Source organism: Eschrichtius robustus, chromosome 10 (assembly GCF_028021215.1).
Source record: "Eschrichtius robustus isolate mEscRob2 chromosome 10, mEscRob2.pri, whole genome shotgun sequence".
Classification (NCBI taxonomy): Eukaryota; Metazoa; Chordata; class Mammalia; order Artiodactyla; family Eschrichtiidae; genus Eschrichtius; species Eschrichtius robustus.
Genome location: NC_090833.1, coordinates 21,717,310 through 21,731,447, shown reverse-complemented (window position 1 = coordinate 21,731,447; position 14,138 = coordinate 21,717,310). Strand labels below are relative to the sequence as shown.

General features: G+C 41.0%; 1 protein-coding gene across 2 annotated transcripts in view; it reads right to left on the bottom strand.

The window, feature by feature from the left end:
• The window catches only part of SUSD1 (sushi domain containing 1), a 136,028-nt gene that overhangs the window by 106,140 nt on the left and 15,750 nt on the right, over nt 1-14,138 (bottom strand). For both annotated transcript variants that reach the window (XM_068552905.1, XM_068552904.1), the window contains exons 4-5: nt 4,417-4,569; nt 3,589-3,768 (exon numbers count right to left, since the gene is read on the bottom strand). In XM_068552905.1, the coding sequence (XP_068409006.1) occupies nt 3,589-3,768; nt 4,417-4,569 (333 nt within the window). The remainder of the gene's footprint in view (nt 1-3,588; nt 3,769-4,416; nt 4,570-14,138) is intronic.

Genomic DNA, 14,138 nt, shown 5'->3' with positions numbered 1-14,138 from the left:
AGTTAAAGTGATTCCCTCACCTTGCTCCTGGCTTGGTTGAATTATAAAAACTCAAATTCTTTAAGCTGTCACTTACAACTGGCACCTTCTCTGAAAATCAAAAAAATAATAATAATAAGGGACTTCCCTGGTGGCGCAGTAGTTAAGAATCCTGCCAATGCAGGGGACACAGGTTCGATCCCTGGTCCGGGAAGATCCCGCAGAGCAGCTAAGCCCGTGTGCCACAACTACTGAGCCTGCGCTCTAGAGCCCGCGAGCCACAACTACTGAGCCCGTGTGCCGCAACTACCGAAGCCTGCCACCTAGAGCCCGTGCTCCGCAACAAGAGAAGCCACCGCAATGAGAAGCCCGCGCACCGCAACGAAGAGTAGCCCCCACTCGCCGCAACTAGAGAAAGCCCGTGCACAGCAACGAGGACCCAACACAGCCAAAAATAAATAAATTAAAAAAATAAAATATTCAGCAGAAAAATGTTTTAAATAGTAATAATAATAGCAAAATAATAGGAAACGCAAGCTAGAGACTGTGTCTTTTCCAGTGAGTGGATGGAAATGTGTGATGGATGTTTCCACAAATTCCTACCCATTTTGGAAGATTTCATCCTCACTTCCAACATCCACTTCTGAGGCCTGCTCAGGTGGGGAACTTGTGTCGCAATGCCCCTCCCCCAAGGCAGCAGCAGAGCCTCCAGGGACACGGTAATTGGGAGAAGGCAAACAACAGGAGCCTCCAGCTGTACCTCCTCTGGTGGGGAAGTCTGTTATCGGACACACACGCTGCCGTCTGGAACGCACGGCTGCTCCTTTCAAAAGTACCTGCTCCTCAGCATCCAAGTTCACAGTTTGCTTGTGTTTTTAGTGGAATTCCCAATTCCTGTGGCTTCATAACGCTGAGCTAAAAATATAGTGCCGGCTGGCACATAGCCCAGATTCTGGAGCCCCAGAGAAGAATGAGGGATAAATAAGAAGGGCTGTGCTTAGAGAGAAGCAGGCACAGCCAGGAGAAGCCGGTGGCCATGTGGTGAAACGGGGGAGGAAGAGGGTGGAGGGTGTCAGCAGGCGAAGGGAACAGTTATTACAGGAGGGAAAAAAGAAGTGAAGACCTGCTAAATGACAGTTCTTTGGGAAATGGAACAAGCACTCTCCTCTAAATTAACTTCCTACATTCTCAGTACAATAATCCGGATGACTACTGATTTTCAAAGTAATACAAATTGTCTTATATGGAGTTTCTTATATAAATCTCTAGAGGGTTCTTTGAAATGCATTATGGCACATTTTAATCTAAGTTCTGTATTTTAATTGATCCATGGAAAGATAATGTTAGAACTCAATTGTACGTTTAGAATTTCTTAACCCCCAGGATGATAATTATCAGAATGTGTTTAAAGCCTGAATTGCAAATCAGAATATCAAAAGGATTAACTTAGCCAAGTGCATCACTGAGGTTTCTTAGCTACGCAATAAACTCACTGAAAACTTTTAGTTTTTCTTTTTTCCAAAATGGAAACAACTTTGTTACTTTTTCTAATACATTAAAAAAAATTCTTTCAATACAGAAAGTATATAAAATATAAAAACCATCCAGGACTTCCCTGGTGGTGCAGTGGTTAAGAATCCGCCTGCCAATGCAGGGGACATGGGTTCGAGCCCTGGTCCAGGAAGATTCCCACATGCCGCAGAGCAACTGGGCCCGTGCGCCACAACTACTGACTGAGCTCTAGAGCCCTCGAGCTACAACTGCTGAGCCCGCCGTGCCACAACTACTGAAGCCTGGGTGCCTAGAGCTGGTGCATAGAGCCGCACAGCAATGAAGGCCCAACGCAGCCAAAAGTAAAAAACAAATAAATAAATTTATTTAAAAAAAAAAAAAAATCATCCAGGATCCCTCCCAGTGGAAACTACCATGGTTAACGTTTTGATATATAGCTTTCTAAACTTTTTCATAAACATACATGTACATATGAAACATTTTCATGTACATTTACATGTACATTTTTCAAAGTTAAGATCATGTTATTCATACAGTTTGTAACTCAGTAGTATACTGTTAATACTTACCTATGTCAATAAAGATTCTTCCCAACATAATTTTTATTGGCTACAAAATATCCACTTTATGTACATGCTATGATTTATTTAACCAATTTCCTTATCAACAGACATTTGAAATTGTTTCCAGTATTTCACTATTATAAAATAACTATATCTACAGAAAATCAAAAACGTGAGTGCCTTACACTTCTCTCTACAAATAAATTTGAAAATAAACTTGAAATAGATGATTTTTCTTAGAATATGTAAATTACCAAAATGGATATCAACAAGAATAGGAAACTTAAACAGGACCAGTAAGTATTAATTTTTTTTTTAACTATCCCAAGGACTGCCTCTCCCTAAGTGCCACATCCAGATGGTTTTCTAGGTGAAATCTTTAAAAATCCTATTTATAGTATTCCAGAGAATAGAGAAAGAAGGAAATGTTTTCACATTCTTTTCTCAAAATTTAGAATAACCTTAATACCAAAACCAACAAAGATGACATAGAAAAGGAAAATAGACCAATCTAACTTATGAATATCAATGCAAGACTTCTAAGTAAAATTTAGCAAATATAATCCCGATTAAAAGAAAAAAAACACCAAAGACCCAGAAGAATCCATTCCAGCAACTAGTATTGATCAGGAAATATAAGCCAGCATATTACTGGTTAAAAGGAGAAAAAATATATATGATCACCTTAATACATGCCTAAAAGACGTGATAAAATAACTCATTTCTGATTTTTTTTTAAATCCCAGTAAAATGGGAATAGATGAAGGCTTCCTCAATATTATGTACATATAGTCAAAAACTGGTGAAATGATGAAGAGAGAGAAAGCCAAAAGTAGAAAAAAACCAAAAGCCAACATCATCACAAAAATGGAAGCAGTATACCAGAGTGATTAAGCACACAATCTCAGAAACTAGAATTCTAAGTTCAAATTTCAGCTCCATCACTAGTTGGATAACCTCAGACAAATTACTGAACTTCTCCATGCCTCAGTTTTCCCATCTGTAAAATGTGATAATAATAGCACACACTCACAGGGATATTATAATTGAATGAGTCTATATATATATATATATACACATATATATATATGCTTAGAACAGCACTTGGCTCACAGCACTGTCTCAGTGTACATAAGAATATAAGTAGATGTATGTAACATCAAAAAGCCAAGATCATGAATGAATAATGAAACACTCAAACCACTCCCATGAAAGTCAGGAATAAGAAAAGAATATTGAAAGTCAATACTACTACTAAATTTTTGTTCTGAAAACACAAGCTAAGTGGTCAGTCAAGAGAAAAATATAACTTTTATAAACATAGAAAAACAAAAGATGGAATTATCATTATTTGCAGATGATAAAATATTATTCCTGTAAATATCAAGAGAATCAACTGAAAACCTATTAGAAACAATAGGAATTTATTGGATTTATTTAATTCATTCAGTACCCCAAAGAGAGATTTAGAGAGAAATACGAAAACAATCTCAAGACGGTATAAGCTGGGAAGCTGGACCTTTGGAAAACTCACCTTGGCAATTTAATTTTGGGGATTCCCATGTGCCCAAGGCTGTGCAGCTTGAAACTGTATCTTCTGGGCCACTGAAGAATCCTTCTTTGCAAGCATAACGAACCTGGCTGCCAAGCCTAGAGGTATAATTTCCTATGATATAGCCATCTGGGACCTCAGGAGCGGTGCCACAGTCTATTTCTGAAAACAAATTAACGTCGAACTCATTACTATATGAATGTGAATTTTCAAAATTCATAATCTCCCTCCACCTCTACCCCATGCCCTCTCCCCTCACCTATACACACCCGAGCCATATTTTAAATAGGCTGGTTCATTTCCACATGACTTCTGGGCATGTTTCCAATGAGTGTCTCTATTCATTCTTCTGGCCTTCCACAGGTAATAGCATCTATACATGCACAAAACTGAAAGGATTTGGCAATCAACCCTCACTAATTCATACTAAGTAAAGAGAAGGAGCCTAGCCCAACAAAGTAAAACACCTGAATTGCACAATACCTTAAGATATATAGGCCTTTATAACTTCCCTGGTCACTTTTGAGATGGTGGCTCTTACCAGATCAGCTCTGTTTACTATCTAACATAATGGTTACTATCTGAATATCTATTAACTACTCAAAATCCCCGAAGCATACTAATTTTAGCTTTTTTAATATAGCCCCTTCTATCTTGACTGTTATTTTATTTCACAGGTTATACATGTACAAAGGAACAGATCCAACACACATCCCCAACACAGACCCACAGACTTAGGCTCAGAGCAGGAGAAAGTCACCACCAACAGACTCTCACCTTCGGATGCTGCATTCTATGGCAAAAACCCACCTGTGCACGACGTGGCATCTCTGGTCGGATGGAAAGGCTCAGGCCCACCCTTTGGCAAGTATCCATCCATACAGTAGCATTCAAAGCTCCCACGAGTGTTCACGCACCGTCCTCCATGCCTGCACCGGCCGGAAACCTCACACTCATCTATGTCTTGAGACCCATCCCGAATATAACAAGGGACAGAAAAAGAAAAAAAGTGGGGGGACATTGTGACAGCCACTTCTCACATTCCCAATCTACACTTACAAGTGAATGCATTTGTTTGTAATTGTATCATGAATTTTATTTTACTCCTTAAGAGTTCTTCTCCTGTATCCTTCACATCATAGGCACCAAGAGGTGCTCAATAAATATTTGTCAATGTATTCTGAAAATTTATAAAAACCGACAAGTATCACCAACTCACTAACAACCCAACAAAATGAACCCAAAAAAGTATGCTAAAAAAACTCAATTACTATAAAATAAGGATAGCCTCAACCTCATACTAAAATATCTGAAGCAGAACTCCGAATACAAAACAATTTAGACCAGAATGAAAAATGCTTTCCAGCTCATGAGCATAGGACGATGCAGCAAGAAGTAAAGAAGATAACTCAGAAGGGTCTCGCTAATTTTACCAAGATTAGAAGGGCTTAAAACAGCCTTCAAGAAGGATAAGACATGCTCCTTATCCGACTTTTCCCCTTGACTGAAGATTGCCATTGGTAGCAGTTCCAGGAGTAAAAACCACACAATAATTCAGAGGCTGAAAAAGAAATCTCTCTGCCAGTTAGCAGTCTTTTCCCCCCAGACCTGGCTAAGTGAACAAAATTTAAAACTTTAGAAACTCCATCAGAGCCACACACACACCAATTTCATTTAGAGAAAGAAAAGTACCTTAAGTAAAAGGGGACTTTTTCCAGGACATTTTCAAGAACCATCGGGGGGCAGAGGACAGGGGGGCATCGTGAATGAAGAAAGCCTGGTTGTTCCCAGACTCTGGGATTTCAAAGCCCAGTCACTTTGGAAGGACTGATATAAGGTGGCCAATATTCTATTTTGCCAGTGAAGACTATTTTTTAAAAAAACTAGCACTATGATTTCATTTAAAAAAAGAATATTTTAACAACCCCCCCCCCAAAAAAAGGAAGAATATAATCTCAGAATCCTTTTAAATTGTTTAGTGTGATTTTATTAAAATCCACTACATTCTTTGTTTGTTTGTTTTTTGGTTTTGGACCAAGGAACACCTCATCGCTTCCTGATTGTTGTCTGGGAACCAGTAATTCATTCAGTTGCTGGAGGAGACCCAAGTTACCAATTCTGATCAACCTACATCTTTAGGGCAGCAAACTTTGGGAACTCTGTGGGAGATCAGCTCCAGAGATAGCTGTCAACAATTCCTCTTCTTGCTTTCTTGCATGCTTCTCCACCCATCAAGAATGCAATCCATTTCCCCTCCCCTTGAGCTGGTCTTGAGACTTGCTTTGGCCAATAGAACTCGGCAGAAGTAACACAGTGCCTGCTCTGGACCCAGCCTGAGAAGACGGCTGGTAGCTTCCTTTTTCCCTCATTATTTATTTATTTACTTACTTACTTTTAAGATTTTTTTTTTTATGTGGACCACTTTTAAAGTCTTCATTGAATTTGTTGCAATATCGTTTCTGTTTTATGTTTTGGTATTTTGGGCGTGAGGCATGTGGGATCTTAGCTTCCTGACCAGGGATTGAACCTGCACCCCCTGCATTGGAAGGCAAAGTCTTAACCACTGGACCATCAGGGAAGTCCCCCTCTTTCCCTCTTTTAGAATCCAGTGTCCATGCTGAAGAAAATCCGTGCTTGGGAGAGAGGGCACTCAGAGAGGCCCTAAAGATGAGATGACATGTGAAGACAGAGGCCACATGGAGGAGAACTAAAGTGGCCTGGTGAACAGCCAGCATCAAGGCCAGAGCCATGTGTGAGAGAGGCCGTCTTTTTTTGCCTGTACCGGGCAGCATGCTGGATCTTACTTCCCCGACCAGGGATCGAACCCTCGTCCCCTGCAAGGGAAGCGCAGAGTCTTAACCACTGGGCTGCCAGGGAAGACCTGAGAGAGGCCTTCTTTCATCTGCCAGCGCAGCCCAGCCTCGCCCAGCCACCAGCTGACTATGTCTACACATTACAAAACCACCTAGCCATGGAATTGTGACAAATTATAAATTGTTGTTTTAAACCGCTAAATTTGGGGTAGTGGTGGGGTGGGAGGAGTGGGGTTATCCAGTAAGAAATAACCAAGACACTCTTGACATACGAAGAGACTGTGAAGCCCAAACAAGGTTAAGAGGATACTGTATTAATGAAAAAGAGGGGAGGTTCTGAGAAAACAATGAAGTCTTGGAAATTAAAAACAAAATATGAATGCCAAAAATAAAAACTCAATGGAGGCATTGAATAATAGGTTGGTCACTGCTAGACAATAAATTCACAAATTTCAACCTGAGGAATTCTCCAAAAAACATAGAAATATTAATTATATAAGATAGAAACTATGGGACAAAAAAATGATATGAGGACAGACCCAAAATATTCAATATCTGTTTAAAAGGAATTACAGAAGAGAATGGAGTAATCAAGAGAAAAATCTCTCAGCTTATGTATTCAAATCCAAATAGCCTTTTAAGGTGACAGGCATGAATGTTGAAAAATGAGTCATTCTGAATCTCATGGAAAAAGAGAAAAATCTATAAACCTCCTGAGAGAAAGGAATGGTAATTTATGAGGAAAAGAGAACCAATCTGACCCAGGACTTCTTGTCTGAAACACTAAATGCTAGATAGCACTGGAGTAATATTTACAGAGTTCTAAGGAAAAGAGAGCAAAACATCGTGCTATATTTAAGCAAAGGAATGACATTTTAGAACATGAGTGATCTCAAGAACTACACTACTGACATTTCCTTTCTGAAAAAGATTTTGAGAAAATACTCGAGCCAGTGAAAAACATCAGAATAAATAATGTCAAGAAAGGGAAAGACATCATAAAACACAACAAAGAGTGGTAAGAAATGAAACCAGTAAAACAAACAATTGTTGATAACAGAATCATGGAGGTTTGGGTAATTGTTAAGAAAGGATTCTTAAAAGTAATATAAAATAAAATCAATCTCAATCTAGTACAAACTTTAGAAATGATTTCAACACTGCAGGATCTAACATGTGTTCCTAGATTGGACCCATCATTTTAGCTTATCAAGATTTTTTTATTCCACTGAGGAATTTGTAAAATGCGTTTATGTATATACCTTTTAACACAGAAGCCATATTCCAGCCTGCCCACCTGCCTCAGACTCCTCAAAGATAGTGAGTGGGAAAAATGAATTTTTCAGTAGACTGCTAAAAATAAGGGGTCCAAGTATTATAAGGCAAAGATGCAGTGGTATGGAAAAGACTTGGAGTTTCTAGATACTGATTAGCTCTGTATGAGTCACTATAGGCATGAATCAGTTTGCTTTGTGTACAAATCATTCAACAGCCTGATAACAATAATTGTTATAATGATTGTTAATAACAATAACTCCTGCATGTCATCTTGCACATGCCAAGCACTGTTCTAAACACTTCATTATTTATTACTGATTATTTTCCATCTTATTTAATCCTCACAATAACTCTGGGAGGTTGATGCTATTATTATCCCCATTTTACAGACGAAGTAACTGAAGCATAGAATGGTTAACTGGACTGAAGTCACACAGGCTAAGCAATGCAAAAGCCAGGATAAGAAGCCAGACATCTGGCTTCTCAGACCTTATTCTTAACTACTATGCCACACCTTTTCTCCCTTTACAGTCTAATTGTACCATCATCCAATCAACAATTCTCTATCTTGTCCACAGAGATTGTCAAAGATATCAATTGCCTTAAGGATGTCTAGATGTATCTACCCTGTATCACTGAGATGAGTATGACACGATTTTGACTTTTAATCCCCTGCTACCTCCTAATGCTCACAAACCAGCCCTTTTCTAAACTTCTAGAGGGACTTCCCTGGTGGTCCAGTGGTGAAGAATCCACCTTCCAATGCAGAGGACGCGGGTTCGATCCCTCGTCGGGGAACTAGGATCCCACATGCCGCGGGGCAACTAAGCTCGCGCGCCACAACTACTGAGCTCACATGCCTCAGCGAGAGAGCCTGTGTGCCGCAAGCTACAGAGCCCACGCACTATGGAACTTGCGGGCCACAACTAGAGAAGAGAAAACCCACACACTGCAACTAGAGAGAAGCCTGCACACTGCAACGAAAGATCCCAAATGCCTCAACAAAGATCCTGCCTGCTGCAACTAAGACCTGACACAGCCAAAAATAAATAAAATAAATAAATAAATTTTAAAAATAAATAAATAAACTTCTAGAATCTGGGCTGGATAAACACGTTAAATTCATCAGAACAGCTTCTCCACGTAGTGGTAGATTCCATGGGGTGTCCAAGGTTACAACATGTTTGCTTGTGAAGAAAAAATGTTCTGAGCAACTTTATTAACATACTTAACTAATCAAGGGAGAAAATTCCCTATGCCCCATTCTATATATAGGATTATTTAATTTTACCCACAGCCAGAACAACTCCTTGGTAGAAAGTAGCAAAACCGAGCAGGACACTCTGACCTCGTGCCAGGGCCCTGGTGTTCTATATTTAAAGTCTTTTCATGGATTTGAACGTCAAACAGACCCAGGTTTGAGAACTGATTCTGCTACTTACTAGTTGTACTAATACCTGTTCCCTGACCTTTCCAAATCACTTCTGTAAAATGAAGTTAATTACAGTAGGTCTTTTTGCAGAGATTAAATAAAACATGTGGAAAGCACTTAGCACAGTGCCTGGCTGACCTTTGATCCTCAATACGTGTTAGCTAATAAATGAGTGGACCTCGCCTCTCTACTGACTCAGTTCTCCCTGGAGCACAAGCCACTCCTTCATAACCCTGACCCTGACCATGAGCAATGAGCGTGCACATGCATACACTCACTGTCACGGGATTCTTGGCTGGAATCAGGGGAGTGGCCACATGGCTTGTTGCACTAGATCTAAATGCTCTAAGACAGAGGCCACCTTCCCTCCTCAAATGCCAAGTTCAGCTCAGAAACCTACACCTTAAGAAGCCACATTAGAGGAACACAAACACCCATTTAAAATCAGAACTGTTAAATTCATATCATTTATTGATATTATCCAGTGTTGGCAAGGATGTGAAGAAATGAAGACCTTCATGAAATGATTAGTGAGAGAGTATTGGTATGAACTTTCTGGAATACAGTCTGGCACTATGTATCAAAATGTAAAATGTGTAGGTATCCCTTTGACATAGAAATTATTTTTCGGAATTTATAAAAAGGAGATAATTACTTGTAAGAATGTAAGTACAAAAATGTTCATTAGGGCATTTCTTATAATGGCAAAAAACAGAAAAACAATCACAATAGGGGAAAAAATAATGAGTTAAGTAACATGGTACAGCCATGTAATAAATTCCATTCAGGGACTTCCCTGGTGGCTCAGTGCTTAAGAATCCGCCTGCCAATGCAGGGGACACGGGTTCTATCCCTGGTCCTGGAAGATCCCACATGCTGCGGAGCAACTAAGCCCGTGCGCCACAACTACTGAGCCTGAGCTCTAGAGCCCGCGAGCCACAACTACTGAGCCCACGTGCTGCAACTACTGAAGCCAACGTGCCTAGAGCCCATGCTCTGCAACAAGAGAAGCCACCGCAATGAGAAGCCCACTCACTGAAACAAAGAGTAGCCCCGGCTCACCACAACTAGAGAAAGCCCGCGCACAGCAATGAAGACGCAACACAGCCAAAAAAAAAAAAAACGAGTTGTTGACTCTGGGTTAATATTAGGTAATTTTTTTTTCTTTCTCCTTTATATGTGTCCATAATTGCTTGACTTTTCTACATAAGTATTTTTTTTAATAAATGGACAAAATAAAGCTATATTCCTTCTCTGGGGGAAAATAATGACTTATTCTTCTGTCTCCTTTTGGCAAGAACAATTTTGGATCATTATAATCAGAAGTAAATGATGGAAAGTGCAAAGGAGGGATAAATTAGGAGTTTGGGATTATCATATATACACTACTGCATATAAAATAGATAACCAGCAAGGACTTACTGTACAGCACAGGGAACTATACTCAATATTTTGTAATAACCTATAAGGGAAAAGAATATATATATATAAAGTTATATATATATATATATATATATATATATACACACATATATATATATAACTGAATCACTTTGCTGTACACCTGAAACTAACACAACATTGTAAATCAACTATACTTCAATTTAAAAAAAAAGAAGTAAATGACCCATTCACCCAGACTCTCTTCCAGAGCTTCATCCTAGGGTAACAGCTCCATCCTTTTTTGACACATAACTTTTGCAAAAGCAGTAGCTGAATAAGTGGAAAACCATTTTCAAACCATATTCTTGGGGACTTCCCTGGTGGTCCAGGGGGTAAGACACCGGGTTCCCAATGCAGGGGTCCCAGGTTCGATCCCTGGTCGGTAGATTCCACATGCCGCAGCTAAAGATCCCACGTGCCGTGCAACTAAGACCTGGCACAGCCAAAATAAATAAATAAATATTTTTTTTTAAAAAAAACCATATTCATGCTCAGAGATGCGTTGGCCATGAGCAAAGAGCCTGAACTTAAAGGGCTAAGCATTTCCTTCACAATCTTGCTAATATTGATAGTTTGCTTAGGAAAGCCTACTTTACAGATAGTTCAAAAATAAACTTAAGCCCAGCTCCTGTCCCTATTACTCCTCCCAAAACTTTAATAGAGTAAAAAAGAACCCTGTGTTTATATTTTACTATACTCGACAGGGCCTTTGGAAAGAACCTGGGTTATCTATATCCTGGGGCTTGAGCAAGTAAGAGGCAAGAGTAAAGGGTGGGAGATGTTAACCTGTAGGGGGAACTCAGGCATGGCCCCATCACTCCCCAAGAGTGACAATGGTGCCTTAGTCAAGGCCTCTGGCATTTGGGGGGGATGGAGCTTTGTTTTAACCATCTTTTGACTGAGAATCTTTGGCCTCTCCTTCCAAGGCACTGGGGCAGTAGCAGGGGCCTGAGGCCGTCACCCACCACAGTTGGAGACCTAAGCAGGAGGCAGGGGGTTCCACAGGGAGTAAGGCAAGGAGCTAGTGGCTATGAGCACTGCTCTGGGCAGTGGCAAGCAACACGTCCCCAGTGTGATTTTTCCCTTGGATTTATCCTTCCTTGCTTCTTCTTTCTTCCAGAGTGGTAAAACATGACTCTAGGAATAAATCCAGCTAAAACAAAGGACGGGGATTTGGGCAGCAAAGTTCTGTTGGAGACAGCACTGGGAGAAATCTCAGGATGGCTGCAAGGCTAGTGAGCGCAGCCCGCGTCGAGCAAGCAGCATCTCGATGGGGCTGAGCATTTGTGTCTGAGACCACAGCAGGCTGCTCCGGGACCCGAAACAGCAGGGCACCTGAGAAGCTTGTGGGCAAAGGCTCACATGGAAAACAAGGCTCCTGACCTGGGAGAGACACCAACAGACTACACTGGTCTCAGTTGTGGTAGTGATTTACGTGTAGGAATGAAGGTGTTTACTTCACCATGGGCAGACCTATGGGATACAGATTTGGGGCAGCAGGTTCCAGGAAATGACGAATGGCAAAGCAAAGCATTCACTCCCTCCAGGTTCTTTCCCCCCCACACACACCCAACCCCCATTTTCCTCATTTCTCAGCCAAAGCTGAAGTGCTGTTACATTTCTCTAGAAGAAATGGCATTAGGCCCTTATACTGCAGGAAGTGAGCTTATGAAAAAGAATGTTGCTGTTGTCAATAGAGTCAAGATGGATTCCCAAGAGCTGAGGAATTCAAAGGCACAGAAAGAGTATTTTGCAGTTTTCAGCAGACCCTGAACACTGGGGTCTACGCCTATTTGGCACACACACCAGGGCCATGCCTATTTGGAGTCATGCTGGTGGGGAGATGACAGCCCTGAGCCTTATTTTCACATCAGTCTCATATCTCTCCACTCACTCTTTTTTTTTTAATTTATTTATTTGGGCTGCACCGGGTCTTTGTTGCGGCATGCAGGATCTTAATTGCGGTGTGCGGGCTTCTCAGTTGCGGCATGCATGTGGGATCTAGGTCCCCGACCAGGGACCGAACCAGGGCCCCCTGCATTGGGAGCACGGATTCCAACCCACTGGACCACCAGGGAAGTCCGTCTCCACTTACTCTTGACCCACTCAAGTCAAAAGGCAGGGAAAAGGCAAGAGTAAAGTGTGGGAGATGATAAACTGCAGGAGGAACCCAGGCATGGCCCCATCACTCCCAAAGAGGGACAATGGCACCTTTGTCAAGGCCTCTGGCATTTTGGAATGCCTTCACACCACAAGTACCACAGAGCTTCTTCCTCTGGATTATGGCTCATAGCAAAGTTTCCATGATTGCCAGGAGTCATTCCGGGGGCAGCCTGGGGGCCAGAATATCTGCAGGTTCTCCAGCACTAGAACCCCTGCAACTCATTCCTCATCTATACGCAGTGACATCCAGAGGCCTACTGCAACAAGCACCTGAACTTGACTTGAATTCTGCAGAGTACAATAAACACCAGGTTCCAGGATTTCTCAGAATTCAAGAACTAGGATTCACAATCTTCTGGTTCCAGGCAAGCACTGGATAACTGCTGATACCCCAAAACTTGCTAAGCTTCTGCCCCACCTAAAGACACTGATGGGCTTCCCTGGTGGTGCAGTGGTTGAGAATCTGCCTGTCAATGCAGGGGACACGGGTTCGAGCCCTGGTCTGGGAAGATCCCACATGCCGCGGAGCAACTAGGCCCGTGAGCCACAACTACTGAGCCTGCGCGTCTGGAGCCTGTGCTCTGCAACAAAAGAGGCCACGATAGTGACAGGCCTGCACACCGTGATGAAGAGTGGCCCCCGCTTGCCACAACTAGAGAAAGCCCTCGCACAGAGACGAAGACCCAATACAGCCAAAAATAAATAAATAATTAATTAAAAGAGAGTGAGGAAAACTTACCTCTTCATACTCTTAAAAAATAAAATAAAATAAAATAAAGACACTGATGTTTCTGTGGCAACTGTGATTATGGAAGAAACTCAGTGTCATCAGGAAAAGTCATCAATCAGCTTTTACAAAGTGATAAATGGGGACCTCAAAAAAAAAAAAGGTCATGGGAATAACTGCCAATGGATATGGGACTTCTTTTTGGTGTTGAGATGTTCTAAAATTAGATAGTGGAGATTATTGCACAACTTTGTGAATTATACCGAAAACAACTGAATTGTACCCTTCAAAAGGGTAGATTTTATGGTTTGTGAACTATATCTCAATTTTTTTTTTTTTAAAGGGGAAGGTCACTAAATAATTACAAGGAGTAGAATAAATAGAAGCAGAGCCTAGATCAGGATTTTATTCCAGGAAGATTGGTTCTTCCTAGGCCGACATCTATTTGGATCTTGCATAAAATATTTCTTTCTTCTTCTTCTTCTTCTTCCTACCTTTTTAAAAACAGAAAGCATTCTTGGAAACTATACTGATATATACAGTTATAAAAGTTTTTCCTGTCAAACTCCCACAGCCTTGAAAACACAATTTCAGGTATCACGTCCTCCAATCTCTCACCCACTTCCAACGTAAGTGCCCCCACAGATTCTGGATTCTGGAAAGCGCCCTTTGCTTA